Genomic DNA, 22,777 nt, shown 5'->3' on the forward strand with positions numbered 1-22,777 from the left:
GGAATGTTAAGGGCCGACTGTATTATAAAATGTACTGCAGTATTGTACACTATCGTACTACATTTTTACATCTTGAGCAAAATATATGACGTTTATATTAAAATTATTGGCTGTCTTGCAAGGATTCCAGCAATGCAAATTATAATCTCCTGACTTTAGTCTGAGATATTATATAAAATAAACACCTTAAAGAAGTTATCACCAATCTTTTGTCTGGGAACACAAGGAGGGAGGTAGCCAGGGAGGTGAGGTGACAGTGTCTGGTGTTTGTTTATTTATTCGAGATAAGATTTGACAGTTGGCGCTGAAGGCCTGCGTGTTTGTTTATTTTCATTACTTAAGAGTGACTAAGCTCTTCTCATAACTTGACACCCAAACGACCTGGGTGAATATAACTTACATTGCTGGGATTCTTGTAACATAGTGATTTATTGGAATACCTGTATAAACAATCTATATTTGCAATAGACATAACAATTTAAGTACCGTAATCATTTAGTACATGTACAGTACAGGTTTGTTCCATTGTTAACCGAGGTACCACTGTATTGCAGTGTACTTATACTGTACAATATTGACTAAATTCACTTGATAACGTACACAACTAATGGTTGGTAAAATTTATCAAGTGAGTGAGTGTTAAGTCTGTCAGTTTAAGTGGCACGTGTGTGTAAAGGCCTAGGACTTAGGGATAGAAATCCCTTACCAGGCTAATCAGGATCTTAATAAAGGAAAGTCAAGGACCATGGTTATCTGAGGAATAACAAACAACCGTTTGAGATTGGCATCTCTTTACTATAAAAATATAACACAAAACTCTGACACCACTCAACAACATCAAATAATTACGGGAGTCAAACAATTAATGGAATCAAACAATTATAGAATCAAACCATGAACAAATATTTCCTACGGCAGTGGCCCTGGGGGAAGGTTCTGGAACACGGTGATGCACACTCAGGGTAACGAAACGTCCACTTCGACTCCACACTCAGCGACGTCTTGAAAAGGCAGGAGAACACCGGGGCACCGACGGAATGTGATGAACTGATGGTCGTGGTATGCGGTAGTGGTAGATGACCAGAGAGTTGGCAGTTGATAGGTGAAGGTCTGGGAACACAGCCCACGAGTCCAGGACCTATGATGAGATCACAGCCAGAATTTGATGGACAACAGGGTAGCTAGATACTGACGGTATGGCGGCTGGGTTGAATCTGCCGGCGGCGGAGATAGTCGCTGCCGTTCTCACCTCCGTCCAACCACCCCAAGTGTCGTCTGCACCAGCAAACGAGCGAGTTAGCAGCGGTAACCAGCCGGAGGATCGTTTCCGCCCTTACTCTGTGAGTGCTTGTGTCCTCCATCATAGGGGTCCGTTTTCTCTCGCTTCAGGACGCCTGAGTCAGTTTTCTCTTAATCTTAGAGTGCAGTGCACCACAGACTTCGTTATTCCTTAGTAATGCCACAGAATTTGAAATTGCAACCCCAATTGCAACTGGGGTTGCAATTGTTGAGGCAACTAGATATGTCTGATTACAGCAAATGTCTTATTGTCAATTTGTAGGGGAAAGATTTTATCCTCAATAGATGTAGGTTAACATTACACCTGGAGGCAAATGCTTATTAAAGCCTAAAGAAGGATATTCCTTTTACACATAATATCTGGCCAGTATGGGAAGGATCATCGTGTCTCCTTCAGGGGGTCGTGGAGTGGTGGTCCAGCAGGCGTCATGGAAGTCTTTTTTTTTTTTCAGGGGGGGGGGGTAGCACGGACTTATATGAGATCGGATGTTGTTCGGATGGACGTTAACCGGAGCATGACTGTATTCTAGAGAAGAACCGGGCCATTGAGACATGGTTAGACATCAGTGCAAGAGCTACCCGAGCTTTATATAAGGGTCGTGAACATGTGACCGCCGCGCTCTCATTATGTCGTGGGGCCGCTAGTAGTCTCGCAACAGAAGAGCCCTTCACGAGGATCTGTGACTATGACGAATTCGAGACAGCTTTCCGGAAAAAATTCTTGGCTAAAACATCTAGCACCGATGCTCGCCGTCATATTAGATAACGAGACACCAGACGTCTTCGCCACACGTCTCCGTTCAGTATTAAACAATGCTAACGTTGCTCCCCAACTTTCACAAGAGGCCTATGACGAGTTCCTTGTACTGTGGTACATTTCAGGGTTGCCAGCCTGGTTAGCACCACGTGTGGACCCATCAGGTACTATCAAAACATGTACTGCGAAAGACAAATTATTTGGGAGTTGGAACGAACAGAGTACGCTTTCCATAGGCTGCCCCCTCCACCTCCCGTTCCTGTGACAGATATATCACAATCACGACCCTACGTAACTGGTGCAGATCAACCTCATTATAACCCGTTGGCTCTCCCGCCCCACTCGCACTCAACGGATCCACCACCGCTATGTGCTGGAATTGCAATCAGCGAGGTCATCGGCAAATGCATTGCCCAAAATTTTGAGTCGGACTTCGCTACTAGCGCTCAGATTAAGAAAAACCCACAACTTTCCCCAGGCAGGCCACTGATTGCGATAACTGTAAGTGGAGTCCACCTAACAGCATTTATTGACGCCGGTAGCCAGGCCACGATTATTAAGAAAAGCGCATTCATAAAAGTTATTGCGTTTAAATATTGTAAAGTACCCTGTAAAATTTTTCATGCACGATCCAGTCGTCGTGGCTACGAGTCGTAGACCTAAATATCAGAAGGAAATGCCGGAGTGGATGTTAGATCCTACAGTCACGGGTAATCAGTCGGTGTCTCCACCCGTCCCTGTCTCCGGTATACATTGTTCAAGCTCTAGTCGAGAAACATTGCACTAACTTTTATTAAGGCAGCCATAGGGAAGCCCATAATGTGGTTAAGGTAGAGGGGAGGTTAAATTTTCTTGTAATTCCCCACCACATTTCTACTATAGTCAACCGCACTGTTTTTCTCCCCGTCGTGAATGTTACTAAACACCCTGTCCGCCTGAGAAAAGGGGACGGATTAGCCCATGCTACCATAATACCAGTGGCGTCAGTCATAGGACCGACACAGACAACACCTCAAATTTGCGCGGTACACGCTAGTGCTCCTAACCTTGCAGACACGAACCCACGCTCTGAAGGCCCCGTACTGAGTAAAGATGTTGACCGGATGATTAGATCTATGAACCTGACACACTTGAATCCTGCTGAAAGACTCCCCATTTGGGACATTCTACGATCCTTCCCTCACTTGTTCTTACAACATGAAGGTGATATAGGCTTCTTACCTGATATAGAACACACTATCCCTACTGGAGAAAGTGCACCTGTACAAACAAGACAATGACAACTACCTGAATGCGCCCGGCAGGTGAATAGAGAAGAATGCCAGAAAATGTTACAACAAGGTGTGATTGAACCTAGCTCTTCACCTTGGTTGTCACCTGTTGTTTTAGTGAAGAAACCTGACGGGTCATTTTGCCTCTGCGTGGATTACCGTAAACTTAATGACCTAACAGTCGCAGATTCGTACCCGTTGCCACACATTCAGGGTATTTTAGATGACTTTGCAGCTGCACAATATTTTACTACGTTAGATGCTAAAGCGCCTTATTGGACTATAACTGTAGCGGAGAAAGATCCTGCTAAAACAGCATTTTCTGATGGGGTGCGCCTATACTGTACCAGTTTCGACGCATGCCATTCAGCTTAAAAACTGAGCCGTCTTCATTTCAACGAGCCATTAATTTCATTTTGTCTCCCGTCCTCGGTAAACACTCGTTAACCTACCTTGATGATGTTATTTATTCCAATTCATTTGAGGGTCACCTACACCACCTAAAGGAGACCTAGCATTACTAGATAAGGTGGGATTTAAATTAAACGGGGAGAAATGTACCTTTGCCGCACAGACCTTTAAATTCCTGGGGTTCCAGTTATGACCAGATGGTATTAGACCCGACCCAGATAAAAGCCGAGCTATTGTTGACGTCCCCAGACCCCGGACCGTTAGGGAAGTACGCCAACTACTAGGTGCGTGTAGCTATTTTCGGAGACACATAGATCACTATGACAGCTCCACTCACACAACTGACCAAATCAAACACTAGATTTAAATGGGAACCCGAACACCAGGCAGCGTTTAACCAACTACGGGAGAAGTTGACTCAGAACCCGGTATTAAAGTTACCTAATTTTGATGCACCATTCGAGGTCCACGCTGATGCCAGCGGCCTAGCTATAGGAGCGTGTCTTGTGCAAAGAGATTTTGATACTAACCCTCGTGCCATAGCATACTTTAGCCGTAAATTAAGAGGTGCCAAATTACGCTATAGCATCACTGATAAGGAAGCTTTAGCAGTGGTTGATAGTGTCCGATACTTTGAACCGTATATATTTCAACGCCACTTTACTATTTTTACAGAACATCGTGCACTAACAACTATCATTAAAAAGAAGACACGTTTTCCCCTTATGTCACGCTGGGGTAGTGAGTTAGCCGCTCATTCATATATAAACCCTGCGCCACTCATCCCATACCGGACGCTCTGAGCCGCAACATGGCCACTATTAACGGCGAGGTGAATATTGAGACCTAAGATCACACTAATCTTAGGATGTTACAAATGCAAGAAAATGTGTGGCAAGACATTATTAACTACCTAGAAGGAGGCCCCGTTCCCTCTGTCAACTGTGCTAATCGCACCTCTGATTTTGAAGTCAAAGATGGAGTGTTGTACCGAGTTGATGAAGGTAGCAGCCAGCCACAGTTTCGCCTTGTAATACCTAAAGTACTACGTCCGGCAGATCTCAAATTGGCTCATTCCGCTTGTAAAGGCTTGGCCTTTGGGATATAAATCCCCTGCCAGGAAAGTCAAGAACCATGGGTTTCCAAGGAGTAAGAAACAACCGTTAGAGATTGACATCTCTTTAATACTAAAATGATCACAATAATTTAACTCTGACACCACTCACACAAATATTAAATAAACAGCACTGGAGTCAAACAGTTACTTGAAACAAAACAATCAATACAACAAAGAACAGGTATTTCCTACTGCTGCAGATGAATCTTCCTCCTAACCAGCAAGGTAGAATGTTCTGGTAACACGGTGATCCGCTCTGAGGGGGAAGGTACAGGGCAGTTTCCTCACTTGGCGCCGGCGTTGGTAGGCGATGTCTTGCCACACAGGAGAGACGCCAGGGCACGGTCGGTGGATAGGGAGTGGAGGAGGCGGCGATCACGTGGCAGCCGCGGCAGTAGCTGGAGTAGGTGATCGGAGTTGACAGCCGAATAGTGAAGGACTGGGGAATCGCCCCAGGAGCCTCAGATGAGTACACAACCAGAGGTGGAATTGAACAGCGGGGTGAAGTAACAGCTGTGGTGATGGCTGGATCGTGTCTGGCGTTGTGTATTTTGGGGCACCCAAGGTTTTAATTACGGATCAGGGTAAAGAATTCACGGGGAAAATATTTAAGGACGTATGTGACCTTCTCAAAGTTCACACGGCACTAACCACAACATCATCATCCTCAAGCAAACTGGCTGGTTGAAAGAACAAATAGAACCATCAAAGACCCTCTATCCATTCTCAGTCACAATGATCCTCACACTTCGGAAGAACAATTAAATTTTGTACAGCTAGCCCTAAATACAGCCGTCCATCAGTCGCTGGGCACTCAGCCTATATTCCTCCTAACTGGGTTACCAGGTCGCTTCCAATCAGGTCTTATCAATGCTCACACGGTTCACTATGGGCAGGACACCCCTGCTGAGAAAATCAACCAAATGAAGGCCGCTTGGCTTAGCACCCAGCAGGCCTCTGATCGAGCCAAGAAATATTAAGCTCAGTATTATAACCAGAGAGTAAAACCTTTGACAGTGAAAGTGGGAACATTGGTGATGCTATAGAACGACTGGTCTGAACCCGGACCAAGTAGAAAACTGGGAACTCGTCGTTCCTTTTAGAATTATTGAGAAGAAAGGACCCATTAATTATAAGATTGAAGGAGCATTTCATGAATCTGAACCACATACTGTAGAACGTCGGTTTAAAGCGACACCCACAATTAAGGACAATGTTTTAATTTAAAGCGAATCTTTCCTATTTTGCACGGAGTCAATCCGGGGCATCATATTTAAAATTTTGCACCTAATGTTTCTCTGGGCACGCTACACTGTCCTAAGGGCAAAGCTGTACTGTACATGTACTCAAAATAATGTACTAAATGATTACTAAAATTTTTGTCTCGTGCAAAATATAGCATGTTTATATTCAAATTAATCACTATCTTATAAGAATTCCAGCAATGTACAGTAAATTATATTCTCCCTGGTCACTTCTGTGACATTTTATAAGCAAAAAACATAAACTCAAGCTAAAGGACAAAAATAAATAAATAAATACTGTACTACATTAAACCTTCACAGCCAACTGTCAAACACGTCAATGTCAGTTCCCTATCCTCCCCTCCATCCGCCCAGCCAGGGTTTGGTGTTTTAGGCTTAAAGTTTTTATCTTATATAATGTCACAGACTAAAATTAGGAGAATATAATTTGTATTGCTGGAGTCCTTGCAACACAGCGAGTAATTTGAATATAAATGTCATATATTTTGCACAAGAGATAAAAAATTTTGCTCTCTGTACTAAGATTCTTAAATTAGAACTAATATTTGTATGTCTAATGTGAGCTATAGCATGTTTATATTCAAATTAATCTCTATCTTATAAGAATTCCAGCAATGTTAATTTTATTCTCCCATGTCAGTCCAGTGACATTTTATAAGAGAAAAACTTAGTCACTCTCAAGGACAGTTAAATAAGCACTTGACCTTGGCATCAACTGTCAAACATATCATCTCACCCCCTCCCCATCTTCCTAGCCAGTAAACAAACCATTTTGCATCCCTAAAATTTTAGCTGTGTTGATTTATGAGTGTTTGTTTTCACATAATGCTACAAAAAACAATGTTTTGTTTATTCTAAGAGATGGGCTGAGGTGCATCTGGGTAGACTCAGTCTTTTTAGTATTTTGTGTTTCTCTTAAGTACCAAACTTAATTATTCCATTGAAACAACACTTAGATTTAGTGTGAATTCGGTTTACCAAACTTAAGACGTTCACGCCCTCATAAGAACTAATCCTTCCAAACACTTCCACAGGAGATAAAACAGATGGAACACCACACCTTAAACCTGTCTCTGAGTTTAATCATGACCTGAATAATCTACTAACCCCGGTAGTAGGACCTTCTCATCCTACGGTCCAGGGTAGGCCACCATATTTAGGCTATCTTTTTTATCTATCTGAACCAAACCTTCTATGTGTTTCCAATACTGGGGCTGCTCACTGTATTCTCGCAAGATTGTAGAGATTGCATGGTCCCCAGAGTGAACCGGTTGGTTAATTCCAAGTTAACCAGGTTGGTACACATACAGGCAACCCTCGCTTTACGCAGTCCCACATTCCGCGTTTCCATGTTTACGCGGCACCCTGCCGAAACCGGAATGCTCACATTCCGCGGTGCGTGTATTCCTTTACGAGGGTGAAGAATAATTTTTTTATTTAGCTCATAAAATTCATACAAATTATCTGGCCAGAATATAATTTACATTGCTGGAATTCTTACAATTTGATGATCATTTTGAATATAAACATCATAGATTTTGCATTAGACGTACAAATTTTAGATCTAATGCAAGTATTTTGTTTACTCAGAGCAAATATGTTATCTTTTGTGCAAAATATATGAAGTGTATATTCAAAATATTCCTGGTCTTGCAAGGAATCCAGCAATGTCAATTATATTATCCTAACTTTAGTTTGAGGTATTATTTATTACTATACCTTAAAATCTAGTGGTTCCCCCAAAAATTTTTCAGAGGGAAGAGCCAGCGAGTGTAGTGTGAGAAGAGGGGGAGGGAGTTGAGTCCATTATTTGAATGGACATTAACTTGGCGACTGTATTTCTCTTAAGTATTAATTGTGTGCATGTACCATCATAAAATTAAGATGTTATTTTTACTAGAACATAGGTATTGTGTCGGAAAAAGTGGAGTTTGGGGGTCAGCCGGTCTCTATTTCATTTAATCCCATATGTTATGCTATTCACTTTACGCGTTTCTCACTTTCCGCGGTACCCTGTGGGTTGAATTAACCGCGTAAAGTGAGGGTTGACTGTATATTATATTGGGCTTTAAAAACGAAACCCAATTGAAGTTTCTTCTTTTATTAAAATGTATTATTTGTATAATTCCTGAGTGTAGATCAACCGTAAGTTCCACTATTTATGAGTGTGGTGAGAAAGGGACGGCTTCTATGTAAATAGACGTGAATCAACGTCCGTTTGATATTAGTTTTTGAGTGAGACTCTGAGTACAGTCAGTTCTGCTGTAACGCGATAGTTGTGTTCTTGTAAATATCGTGTTATAGAAAATTGCGTAATAGAAATAAGAGGGCTTATGGAGAAAATAGGGTTAGGTGCAGATTACTACTCGAAATCGAAAAAAAAAATTAGTAGTTAGCCTAACACAAAGGATAGCACAGTTTAAATAAATGTTACATTCATATCTAATTATGAAATCATACAGTAAATGTAACACTTTACCTTGAAAAAATATGAATATAACTTGATGGGGGAGAAGGGTGATTTAGAGGTTGATAACATCGAGATTCTCTTCAAGTGTTATATCCTTTCTTTTACGATCATCACCGGGAATTCGATCACCAGAACGCTTCTTGGAGATATTCTTCTTTACTATATTCAGTTAATACCACAAAATTGGAGAAATAGTAAGCAAAAATCGCGTTACAGCAAACAAGCGTTCGCGTTATACAAATATCGTTCTTTATTCATAAATCGCGTTAGAGCAAATTCGCGTTATCAAAACACGCGTTATAGCAGAACTCACTGTAGTGACCCATCGAGGGAGAATGGAATAGGTACGTCGTTCTCCCTCTAGGGAAGACGGAGCCATCCACTACGGCTCTCAAATAACGACTTCCTCTAGTCAAGGATTTCAAACTACTGCCCGCTTTAAGTGGCCAGGAGCCGGCTACTTTATGCCTTTACTCATCATAATATGACGCAGCTTCCCATGGGCACAACTTATCACGTGCATTGAACATGTCGCCTCCTAGCCAGTGGAAAGTTACAGGGGATGAATCAGTATATAAATCAAATGTAATTAACCCATTTATATAATTCTTATGTTTATGAAACATAGACCATTACAAGAGGAGTAATGGGAAACTGTGACTCCTTTGGGGAGAAGTTACCCCTGATGCCACAAGTAAGATTGCAGATAAGACTCTTGGCCCATACAGGTATCCCACCTCACTTTACACGTCCAGCTAAACGCTGAATAAATCGACAGGTCAAATAAAATCCTGTCTGGTGGCGTAAGGACTATAACAACATGTCTGCCACGCTCTAATCTTCAGCGATAATAACGGAATGACAGAGAGAACGTCAAAATAACAGCCCCGTGGGACTTCGCTACCGTTGCTGAAGGGAGGTACAGGTCAGCCATCTTCACCAGGGCTGACCCAAGGGAGCCTATCTTACCCCACCTGACCCTTCACCCAACCACGCCCCGACAACATGTGTGGTGCAGGGATCATGAGCTGTGTCCAACCCTACAATACAAATGAAAGGAGTGGCGAGGGGACAACGGTACCGGCCGATAGGACCTTAGGTGTTTACTTACAACACCTGTGAGAAGGAGATGGAGTTTGCTATTAATTGGGGACTTGGCAACAACCTTGCCTTTAACATCCGGGTGGACAAGGTATCCGGTTAACAGTACCTGCAGACAAGTGGGTGACTAACGCCTGTTGAAGTCAGTTGCCATCGTCGGAAGGAATGATACCAACTACAGGAGAAGAGGAGAGAAGTGGATGTCCCAAAGAAGTGGTCCCTCGGTTAACGAACAGTTCGATTAACGAAATTTCGGTTAACGAATTAGCTCCCATAAGGATCTTCAGTTCGGTTAACGAGCAAAACTTCGGTTAACGAAATCCTTACAACAAAGCGTTTTGTTGTGAGCATCAGCTGATTGGCTTGTCTGCCAATACACTAATCGGTTCTATGTTTATATTCGTATCCAGTGGAGTAAATATCAAGAAGGTTGTGTTCTTGAATATTTTTTGCATTTTTTATATTAAAATTATTGGTCATTCTAAAATTTAGCCATCCAAGCTCTGTCTACATAAAAGTTTTTCAACTAATATTTTTGGCTCGATAGATTCATGGATGATAGAGAGTGGTAGAAACTCTCGACAGGAGCTGCCATGCACAGGCTAACCGGCCTATTGCAGACTCCTTATGTTCTTATATGTAACTTTATTCAATTATTAAAACTCATTTACATGCACACACTGTCCTTAGGACAAAGCTGTACACTGTACTTACTTTACTAAGTCAGGGTGGTACTGTAGTTACTAAAGGGGGTCACTTGACTATGTACATTTTGGTATCCATCCATCTGTTACTGGGGGAACCCTTTGATTTAAATTAATGTATTAGTTAGGAAGGGTAGTGGAAATAGACATTTTCCATTTTAATTTTAGTCAGCAAGGACGTGACATGAGGTCGCCTGTGTTCATCCTATTTCTAACTAGATACCGTGGGGGAAAATGGAGCTCACTATACACCCGCAAGACTAAAGAGAAAACGTTAGGTACACATTACTGATCCTTCAGTATCGACGGTCGCCAGGCCACACGCAGGAACCTCACACCCACACTTCCACAGCCAAAACTGTCAGTCTTTTCTTACACCGCCTATCCTGTCGAGGAGGCCTATTCAATCTCCAATCAAAGTAGGTTTTTTCCAAGGGTCCTTCTGACCCTGATTGGTTGGCACACTGTATGGGTGGGGCTATCTCCATGGCACCCCATACATGTTATTCTTTGAGGCTGTAACTATTTGTGTCCATCTGGTCTGACAAGTGCCATAAACATTGTAACGGTTGTTCACATGGGTGTATGGGTGCCTGCCTGTGTGTATGGGCTCCGGTCTGTGTGGGTGTCCCTGTTTATTACAAGTTCTCTCTCGTGTGTTATTGGTTGTATTATGTTTGCATAGAGGTTAGATAGTGGAACTAATGTCAGTAGGGTCATTAAGATAAAGTTTACGTTTTGGCCAATCCGGATATGATACGTCAGTATTTGGCGGTAGAGAGGTGACGTCGGCGACCGGCTGGTACACTTTAGTCAGTCTCGGCACAGCTGTCTTAAGTTGAGTATACCTTCTCTCTGGTGATTTGGGAGTTGGCATTTGACTACTGTATTGAGATTGGTTATTGCTTGATATTGATTTTCTGTGTCCTTATTCTGCCACTTCCAAACATCTTATCTTATTATTATTGTTATTTACTTTATTTTATGTACATGTGTGGTGGTGGGAACAATTTAATAAATGTTCATATTTTTATTGACTTGTTCAAGTTTTGACCTGTGAACTTGACCTTTCTTGAGGAACTTGGGACTAATAACATAATAAATACTGATATATTTAAAAGACTTAAGTAATTTGTGTTTATGTAATGATCTACCTTAGGGTCCTAACAACCCGTTGCTCGTCAATACTTATACAGGATGGGGCCACACTGCTAAATACATCATTTATTGCCTTAAGGACAGTCAAGTGGAGTGTTTTAATGATTGGCTGGGCCACACTGCTAAATACATCATTTATTGCCTTAAGGACAATGAAGTGGAGTGTTTTAATGATTGGCTGGGCCACACTGCTAAATACATCATTTATTGACTTAAGGACAGTCAAGTGGACTGTTTTAATGATTGGCTGGGCCACACTGCTAAATACATCATTTATTGACTTAAGGACAGTCAAGTGGAGTGTTTTAATGATTGGCTGGGCCACACTGCTAAATACATCATTTATTGGCTTAAGGACAGTCAAGTGGAGTGTTTTAATGATTGGCTGGGCCACACTGCTAAATACATCATTTATTGGCTTAGGACAGTCAAGTGGAGTGTTTTAATGATTGGCTGGGCAATTCACCGGACCTAAACTCATCTGATAACTTATGGGTTACTATGAAACAAAAATTACATAACATGGACACTTCACCTGTACCTAAGGTCGAGGCAGCCATTTGTGATAATATGGACAAATGTAGACCCCACTAGGCTTCACAACCTCACTGACTCAGTTCCTGCCCATTTGGAGGAGTGTCTGAAAAGGAAAGGGAAGTCGGCAAAATATTAATGTGGGTCAATACACAGTTTTAATCGTTTTATTTATTTATTTATTTTTCTATTTTTCCAGCTAGGTCACAGCCACCTCACTGGCATGTATAGCTGGCTGAGAGGTGTGTGTGAATATTGTGTCTCTATCTTCTTAAGTTGGTAAATATTACAGTAGAAGTCCAAAAATCCGGACTGCTTGGGGATTGGGTTGGTCCGGATTTTCGGATTTTCCGGATTCTCAGGCAGTACTTTTAAAATTCAAATTTAAGGAGGAATAAAGAAGAGATGAACAGGTACATTTTGATAGTTTATTCATTAGCAAATATAGCGTGCTTCATTTATCAAAACGAGCAGTTTTAATGAAAAAGCTGTGAATTCTAGATTTTTATTCTTTGCCATTTTTATATCATAAATTGTATACTTTCCAATGTCGTATGTTTCCATTAGAACAGTATTGCTCACACCATGTTCTAGTTTCTTAATTATTTCAAGTTTGTCACTCAATTTCAACGTGTTCTTCTTTCTCTTCACACAACGAAGTTTATCTACTTTAGGAGCCATTATTATGGGCTTGTACAGTACTCTGTAAATGGAAAGAGTAGGACTCAAAATATTGTTATATTATAATGGTATTCTATTCATACTGTGCTTGATATAATGCATTCACGGAAATGTAATATTTTTGCTGAAATGACATACGTATTACAGTGGAAAGTGGGAAAAAATCGTGACGAAAACAATGACTTTCCCTTTCTTTCGTTCAAAAGATGTTACCGTAATCGCTTTTCGTATGGTTTTCAGTTAAAAAACTGTTGTATTACAATAATATTCTATCCTAATTGACTTGAATAAATACTACGATACCATATTTCTGAATATTTTCATCAAAATCATTTTCCTTTTCATCGTCTGCAACACCAAACAGCTTCTCCCAGTCCTCTCCTTGAACAGGGCTAGAGGGTACGTGTTTTTCGAATCGTTTTCAGTTAAAAAATTATTACATCACACGTAAATTTTACCTAAACTGCGCCTGAATGAATATATTCTCGGAAATAAATAGTAGTTTTGCTGAAACGTGATGTATTTCAATGTAAAATAGGATAAAATACATGACGAAAACAAAAGACTTTACCTAAGCTTCCGATGTTCTTGAGATGTTACTCGTTTTTTTAATAGTTTTCGGTTAAAATTCTGTTAAATTACAATGATATGATATTCATACTGTGCTTGATATAATACATTCACGGAAATGTAATATTTTTGCTGAAATTACGTACGTATTACAGTGGAAAGTGGGATCAAATTGTGACGAAAACAATGACTTTCGCTTTCTTTCGTTCAAAAGATGTTACCGTAATCGCTTTTCGAATGGTTTAGTTAAGAAACTGTATTACAATAATATTCCCTCCTAATTGACTTGAATAAATATTTGAATGGAAATATACAATATTTTTGTTGAAACTACCCGCGTTTCAGTGTAAAGTGTCGTAATAATAAATGGTAAACAATTTGCCTTCGGCACTCGTGTTTCAGGCACGGTGAGCCTCGGTTTATAGGATGTAGTGTTTTTACTGAAGGTTTTGTTGTTCCATTACCCTCAAAAACGTGGGTCGAACTATAAACGAGGAATATCATGAATTAACGATTTCTTGGTCAAAAAATCAGGGTCACCTATAAACAAGGGGAGGTTATAGACGAGTATATACGGTATGTTGTCACAGTTTGATTGCTCGTTTTAAAGTGGCGACCACGAGGTCGCCTGTTGTCGCTGTGCAGCTCACGCATGCGCACATACACACAAAAGCCTGCTAAAAAAAAAAAATAGTTTTTGAAAAGTGGATTCTCGGGTGGTCCGGATTTCTGGCATCCGGATTTTTGGACTTTAACTGTATTGGAGTTATTTGTTGGATTATTTCACTAATATGTTTAACTTTCCTTCCCACAGATATGAACTGAAGAACAAATGGCAGTGGAAAGAGAAGCAGTAGACTGTGAGAACACTATATTGGGTGCAGATGTAAACAACAGTGGACATGACAAAGTATTACCAACTGAACCAAAGAATTACAACTAGAAAAGAAATTATTCTTTCTTGTGGAAATATGTTTTGAAATAATTCAAAACTTGTGTAAAGATTCACCCCCTCATAAGACTTTTGCCACATGTAATAAAAGTTTACCAGCCATCACAAGTACAGTAGTATATCAGCCTGAGTATTATTGTTTACCAGCCATCACAAGTACGGTAGTATATCAGCCTGAGTATTATTGTTTACCAGCCATCACAAGTACAGTAGTATATCAGCCTGAGTATTATTGTTTACTGTACATCAGAGGAACTGTACATATAACAATAGTGTACAGTATATAGTTTTTGTACACTTCCCTGTTGAGTGTTTTTATAGTGTATGTTGTAAGTCATAAACAGTGTTTGTTAATGACAAGTATAGTTATATGTGTAACTCATTCTTTACACCATTTTTCACATTTAGTTCAAAGAGGTATAGAGGAACCTTGTTAATAATGGTGTAGTCACATCACAAACTGGATCTTCCATCACACTTACCTCCTCACTGTCCTCCCATCTCAGCATCATTACATCAGTGTCAGTAAATCACATTCACTAATTGATTTATGTTTCAGTTTTCATTGTCAAATATAATTAACAGTAACAAGACATTAATAGTTCTTGTACAAGGAAACAGTTTGCCAGTTAAGTGTCACTAAAACCTTTGAACACGCAATACACACAGTTTTATAATGGAAGTTCACTCAGAGGAACAGTCAGTCTCTCCCAGAGAATTGTCTGTAAAATCACATCAAGTAACACATGTGAAAGATCATACAAGAGAGAGGCCATTTGAGTGTACAGAATGTTTGAAAAACTTTCCACATAAAAGTGGATTAACAACACACATGAGAATTCATATAGGAGAGAAACCATATCAGTGTTCTGAGTGTCTGAAAAATTTTTCATTAAAAGCTTCTTTAGTCAGACATATGAGAATTCATACAGGAGAGAAACCTTATCAGTGTTCCGAGTGTCTGACAAATTTTTCATTAACATCTTCTTTAGTCAGACATATGAGAATTCATACAGGAGAGAAGCCATTTGAGTGTTCAGAATGTTTGAAAAACTTTCTAAGTAAAAGTTATTTAGTAACACACATGAGAATTCATACAGGAGAGAAACCTTATCAGTGTCCTGAGTGTGTGAAAAATTTTTCGTTCAGATCTTCTTTAGTTGCACACATGAGAATTCATATCGGAGACAAACCTTATCAGTGTTCTGAGTGTGTGAAAAATTTTTCAGAAAAATCTAATTTAGTCAAACATATGAGCATTCATACAGGAGAGAAGCCATTTGAGTGTTCTGAGTGTCTGACAAATTTTTCATTAAAATCTAATTTAGTCAAACATATGAGAATTCATACAGGAAAGAAACCTTATCAGTGTTCCGAGTGTTTAAGACAGTTTTCAGGTAAATCCTCTTTCATAAAACATAAGAGAATTCATACTGAAGAAAAACCATTTCAGTGTTTAGAATGTCATCAACGCTTTTCTAAAAGTTATCTTCTAGTAAGACACAGGAAAGTTCACTCACAAACACGTTTCGTCTGTGTAAGATGCCTGAAATACTTTAAAGAGAAAGAGAGTTTAATATTACATGTAGAGAGATGTTACCAGACTGACCAAGTGGTCAACTTTAATCACTATGAAGGTGAAAGTTGCCAGGATTTGCACCATGACTTGAGCTTGTCTAGCCAACCAACAGTGGAGATGTGTGTTTCTGAAGGAGTGAAAAAGGAAACTAATTATGATCCACTCTCAGTTATTTGTGAGACTGAAGCTTCACCAGGGCCTGAGTTAATTGACCAATCTTCTTTAAAGATGGAGTGCCAGGAAGAAATAGATATTGTTAAGGAAGAATTCTGAAACTTGTTGTTGAAAACTGGGTCCCATAGGCATGACTGCCCATTATAATAGGCCAGCCAAAGAGTAAAGTCATATAGAAAAAAAAATTTTTTTTTTGGTAATAGCAGGAGCCCACCTTAGATAAGTTGTATTGAGGATACCAAACAAAATGTGGGTGGATGCCACTCTCAATTTTGGGTTTGAGGGTCACATCCAAGGTCACAAATGTCAAATTTTGAAAAATTCTGAATTTTTAATTTCGATGGTGGCTCTATGTAACTGTGTTTAAAGGCATATCATTAGCACATAAAGCATATTGTTGTAATTTTATTGATAATAAATGAATGGAACTATGACTGGGTGTTTTTATTTCCATTAAAAATACATTTAGCATGCTGGGTGAGGTGCACATGGGTCTACTACTGCCATAGTACAAGTATTAGCATACTGTGTCATGTTGAATATTTTCAGGGCTCTGGCTGGCCAGACATTGGTTTGATATATGCAGTTAAAAGTGCAAACAGTGCCAGCTGGTAAAATAATAATAGTGAAGGATAGGTCATCAATGATGTTGCTAATATTGCCAAAGCAGCGCTGGTGACTTGGGCACAGCATCAGCAGAAGGAAAAGCAAGAACTATGATTGTGGGTGATGAGAAAAAGTACCTGGGAGATACTTACGCCGCTATTATTAAACAATATCTCCTCTTGAAGAGGGTCGTTGTGTTTCAACCAGAGTTTTAAACTAAATGAGCCCTGAAGGACACTGCAGTACAGTACTTACAGGGTGGTGTGGCAGTAAAATTAACTAATTCCAATATAAATGAATTTTATTGGAATTAGTTAATTTTTCCGCCACACCACCCCGTTAAGTACTGTACTGTGGTGTCCCTCGGGACTCGTCTAGTTTAAAACTCTGGTTGAAACACGACGACGCTCTTCAAGGGGAGATGTTGTTTAATAATACAGGCGTTATTCTCTTGATGCTTTACAAAGACTGGAAAGTCATTCCAAGGATAATTTCAGTGCATTGGAACTCAAGTAGCACAAGTCATGCTACTCTTTATTCACCTCTAAAGGCAAACTCAAAAGGATGCGAAGTCAGCAGCAGACCATGGGTGCATCGGCGATCACAGAATGTTGGCAGCCTGCCTTTTTGAACTACGCGTGACGATCATGATGTCATGAAGCTTGTTCAGCAGTAGCAGCAGTTTGACTTCTTCAGAGTTCTCGTGGATGAAGCAGGAGATACTGATGCCACCACTAAAATCCCACTTGTCTCACTGACAACCAAAGACACTGCACCCAGAGATGTTGTGGAGAACCTGCTGACAGCTCATGTAATCTGCTACATGAAGGAGAGTCTGATCATTTTCATGAAACAATAAAGAAACATTGGTCAATAACCTTAGCTGATGTGTACAAAGCTACAGTTTTTACCAAGCAGAACATGCAGAAGACCATCAAAACTGACAGAAAGCTACTACAGCAGCAGCTGAATGCTGTGACCGCAGGTCGCATGGTGGAGATGGTCAACATCTTGAAGCATGAACTGTCTTATTTTGTCTGGTGAAGGCAGGAAGAGAGATGAATTTGACATCGAAGTCAGAGTTGATGAACTTCCTGATGGCACAGCAGACCACAAGCTCAGAGGTTTCAACCTTTGATCTGAAGACCTGTATGACGATGAATGGCCATGCACTCGTCCAAGCTCTTGGCAAGCTTGGCAGCTGTCGGACATTCGGCGACTGCTGAAGTGTTCTTCACGGCTGTGACGAGTTTGTTCAATGAACTCACAACAAGAGTTTTTATCTTTGATCGGTATGCAAGGGAAGGATTGATTAAAGCAGTTACCAGGACAGTGTGTAAGCAAGAAGATACCGACTGGGAAGTCACTGATGACCCACAAGTTCCTCTACCTGAAGTGTGGAAAAACATCATGGCCCTGCATACAAACAAGACTGAGTAATTCTTGAAGAGACCTTTGTCCCCAGATTTTTTATATGCTGGGTGAACTCTAGCAATTTTCAGTTTATCCGGAAAGACATCACTAGTGAAGGAGGAGATACAAATGTGTAGGAGAACAGGTAGTAATAAGTGGGCTACGTTCTTAATGATGCTCATTGGTATATTGTCTTCACCTGCTGCTGCATCTTTGGACATTTTTATGATGGCCAATAATTCATTTGCTGTGACAGGGGATAATAACAGCAAATTTTTCTGTCTGTTTTGCAGGTAGGCTCTAAATTCCTCATGGTAATCAGGGATGCTCTCTGCAAGATTTTTGCCAACATTAATAAAATATTCATTGAAGTGGTTGGCAATGGGGGAGGGTTCCGTTACAACTGAATCATTTATCATAAAAGCTGAGTGTTCCTGTTTCGAATAGAATTTATGACATTCCAGGTTTTCTTACTGTCACCTGATGCTGACTGGAGCTTATTAGTATAATAGCTACATCTGGCATTTCTAACTGCTTGAGTTACTATATTTCTGATACATACTTCAGTAAACATCACCAAAAGTTATGGGTCTTTTTGCAAATTTCCTTTGGAGTTTGTGTTTTTCTTTTATCATTACAGTGGTCCCTCGGTTAACGAACACAATTCGTTCCAGAAGGTCGTTCGTTAACCGAAAATTTCGTTTATGAAACCATTGTTTCAATGGGATTTTGGGTAATTGGTTCCAGCTCATCAAAAATTACATGCAAACTAAAAATAAATGCAGTAAAGTGCATTACTTTGAGGTGTGCATGTAGAAGGCTCCTGGTTGATGATGATGATGATGATGGGAATTAGAATGGGGGTGGAGGAGAACAGAGAAGAGAAGGTATTGGGGTGGAAGAGAAGTCACCCCATGCCGCCACTTCATCCTAAAATTTTAGTTCACTTGGTGTAATTCAAGATTATTTTCCTTAAATCAACACTACACTGCATTATATATTGTCAATATGTAAAATAAACTTCAGAATGACCAATAATTGTACTGTAAAAACGTAAAAATAGTTTATGTTCAAGAGAGAGTCAAGCAAGATGCTTCCTCCACTGAGCAGAGACACAAAGTGACCCCATTCCGGGGAGTTAAGTGGTTGTTTGGCGTGCTAAAAACTAGTTCCCTGTACTTCAATTATGTTAAATAATTGTTAAAATGACTAAAAACTTTAATAAAAGACTTGGAAAATTATTGAATCGTACAACCTTCTTGATATCTGCTCAAATGGGAATGAATTTAAGCCCTAAAACCAATTACTGTATTGGCGGACTAATACTACAGCTGGTGAGCAGGCAAAAGCAGGCGAAAACATGTTGGGAAACATTCGTAAGAAATTCGTTAACCACATGTTTGTAACTGGATACTTTTTGCAATTTTATTCCATTTAGTCAAAATTATATTCCATTTACTGCCCTTGACTGAAATTTGGTTTTATTTTCATTAATGACCAGTCCCAAAGAGACACAAAGATACTGCAGCTGATCAACGACCATGGACATATCTTCCTCATTCTTACATTGGACCAGAATGCCATAAGCATAAATGATTATTTGGGACTCGCCCTGAAATTTGTAACTAGCTATTCTGTCCATAAGAATATTAAAAGCCTAGGGCTAAGAACGCCACCTTGTGGGGTACCCAACCCTAGACTTTTTCTTCCGATTCATGACCTTGAAACCAGACACTCGCTTTTCTGTTAGTTAAGTTATCTGTAATCCACATCAATAATTTCCCTTTTATACCTTTACTTACAAGACTTTCTAAGATCACTTCCTTATTTGCTTTATCAAAGGAACTTTTAAGGTCTACAAACAGTCTACAATTGACATTAGCATTACTAAGACATTTCATACAATCTGTAGTGCTTTTACCTTTTAAAAATCCAAACAAATCACTAGACAAGAGACCATCAATTTTATACAATAATCTATTTAATACCATTCGCTCCATCATTTTAGATAGACAGGATGTTAAGGATATGGGTCTATACAGTCGGCCCTTAACATTCGCAGGGGTTAGGTAACAGAGATACCCGTGAATGTTAAAAATCCTTGTACTATTGCTGCCCCCCCCCTCCCTAAAAAATCCCTGGCCCCCCATGTCCTTATTTACCGTATATACCTGTGTGTAGTTCGAGTTTTTAAGACCAAATTTTTTGGCAAAAATTGGGGGTCGACCTCTAAACGGGTAATAGTTTCGTTAGGTTGAAAAATATTTACCAGTAACTACCAGTAAACAATGGAAACGATGCACCAACACACCACCAGCTGTGAGTGTCAGTACAGTTGCTAGGGCAGATCTCTTGCGAGCCCAAAGTAGCCAAATCCATGGTATGGTAGCACAGGACGATGTAAAACAAAGTATTCATTTATTAAAGTTAATTTATAGATACTGAACATAAATTTTTGTTCATTACATTTTGTAAGATTGTACCATCGTACGATATGTTTTCCGATGTTGAGATGGGGGCTTGTCTTTGGCAGCGCCCGGTTGCCAGTCTCCAGCTGACGCTGTTAGAATAAAGTCTATAAAGAACGTGGTCTATGACTCCAACCTCTCACATGGCGCACAGTGAGTAGGATATGTCGGGGCCCGACACGCCATTACAGCCCTGACAAGAACGCTGACATGGCCCCTACACGTCCACGATTCTCGACGCCCTCAAGGGGACGCCAGGGCTTCTCTACACCGGCCGGGAACACCACGCGCGCCCAGCAGCAGGCCATGAGTGCATTGATGGCTCAGATGGCGTCTCTAGGTGCTGGCGGTGGTCATGCTTCTATGCCGGTCATGAAGCCCTCAGCAGCTGTCGCTCCAGAGAAGTGTGAGGCAGAAATGCCAGCAGCTGCGTTTAGGACATGGAGGCGGTCCATGGAGTCATGGGTGCTGTTGAACGGGTGGCCACAACTGGTGGCCACACTCCACATTCGCCTGAACTGCGTCCCCGCACTCCAAAGGGTGATTGACTCGAGATACCCCAGCGGTCAGTGGGAGCAGCTCTCGCCCAAAGAAGCCCTGGACGCCATCAGTGGAATGGTTCTTCAATCTTCAAACCAAGCTGTGAAATGGAACGAGTTTTTCAACAGCAAACAAGGTGAAGAGGAGCCCATGAAAAGGTATTTTCAACGATGCTTCTCAGAGGCAGTGGAGTGTGAATTTAAATGTCCCACCTGTGATAACGACCTCTCTGAGTACATGCTATTACGTAAAGTTATGGTGGGCCTGAGTAACCCAGTGTTGAAAAGGGAAATTTTCCAGGGGTACTCTAGTTATAATAGTGTTGAAGTGCTTAGAAACAAATGCATGTTATTTGAGGCAGCAGTGAGAGATGCTGGTGTATTGTGTCGTACGTCTGGCCAGGCAGTGGTGGGAACAGCCGCGGAGGCAGTGGCGGTTGGTGATGACATCACCGGTGAGTCTGAGGTAGCTGCCGCCCGACCTCGACACCCCAGTCGCGTGCACTGTGGTAACTGCGGCGTGTCACATGCCTCTGATAAAAGTAACTGCCCTGCAAGTGGGGCTACATGTCGCAGTTGCTGTAAGGTTGGTCACTTCAAAAGGTGTTGTAGGAGTAAGTCAGCCCTAAGTGCTCCTGTGGATGTGTCAGGCGCTGTTACAGTGGCAACAGCCCAGCTATCCCGCCACCCCAGGTTACAAGTGTTCGTGTCCCAGGCCGGGGGCAATTCCCCCGCCACCCCTGTGCTGGCTGTAGCCGACACGGGTGCTATGGTGTGTGTGGCAGGCGCATCCCTGCTCCGGGACATCGGTTTGTGTCCGGGGCAACTTCGGGCCCGTAATGGCTTAAGGGACGTGGCGAACAAACAGCTCAAGTGTCTGGGGTCCGCCCCCTGCCGCCTCGGTGTGGACGAGGGGTCCACCGTCCAGGAGGTCTACTTCGTGCAGACAGCCAAGGCCCTCTATCTGTCATTGGAGGCCTGCAAGTGCCTCAACTTGGTGCCTGTCGACTTCCCGCTCCATAGACGTGCTGTGGCTGCCGTGGGCGATGGAGGGGAGCGGCACACTGCCGACGATCTACCTCCGAACCGTTTACCTGAGAGCAGCCGTTTCCCGCCGAGGCCAGTTGAGATACCCTTGCCTCCTTTGGAGGAGAATGTGGCCAGGCTGGAGGCATGGCTACTCACGCACTTTTCGTCTACCGCATTCAACACCAGCAGGTCCCCACTGCCAGTCATGACTGGTCCCCCTCACCGTATCCACCTGACGCCCGGCACGACCCCCTACGCCTGTCACACACCCGCTCCCGTTCCGAAACACTGGGAAGCGGAGGTGAAGGCCCAGTTGGAGGAGGACGTCAGGAGAGGCGTCATCCAGCCAGTGCCTGCTGGTGAGGCTACGGAGTGGTGCGCCAGGATGGTCGTGGTGGCCAAGAAAAACGGTCAGCCCAGGCGCACTGTGGACTTCCAACGCCTCAATGCAAGCTGTCTGAGGGAGACGCACCACACACCTGCACCATTCGACATGGTGTCTGGGGTGCCAGTGCACTCGTTCAAAACCGTCGCCGACGCCTTTTGGGGATTTCATCAAGTGGAGTTGGAGGAGGAGAGTAGACGCCTGACCACATTCATCACGCCGTGGGGACGTTTTCGATACTGCAGGACGCCCATGGGACATTGCTCAGCGTCAGATGCTTACACCAAGAGGTTT

General features: G+C 41.7%; 1 protein-coding gene across 2 annotated transcripts in view; it reads left to right on the forward strand.

Moving 5' to 3' along the window:
- LOC121862051 (gastrula zinc finger protein XlCGF8.2DB-like) overlaps positions 1–16,477 on the forward strand; it is a 29,027-nt gene extending 12,550 nt beyond the window's left edge. For both annotated transcript variants that reach the window (XM_042359983.1, XM_042359984.1), the window contains one exon: positions 14,153–16,477. In XM_042359983.1, the coding sequence (XP_042215917.1) occupies positions 14,967–16,142 (1,176 nt within the window). In that variant the 5' untranslated portion in view covers positions 14,153–14,966 and the 3' untranslated portion in view covers positions 16,143–16,477. The remainder of the gene's footprint in view (positions 1–14,152) is intronic.
- Positions 16,478–22,777: the final 6,300 nt, after the last annotated feature.

Source organism: Homarus americanus, unplaced genomic scaffold (assembly GCF_018991925.1).
Source record: "Homarus americanus isolate GMGI-L3 unplaced genomic scaffold, GMGI_Hamer_2.0 scaffold25013, whole genome shotgun sequence".
In the NCBI taxonomy this organism is placed as follows: domain Eukaryota; kingdom Metazoa; phylum Arthropoda; class Malacostraca; order Decapoda; family Nephropidae; genus Homarus; species Homarus americanus.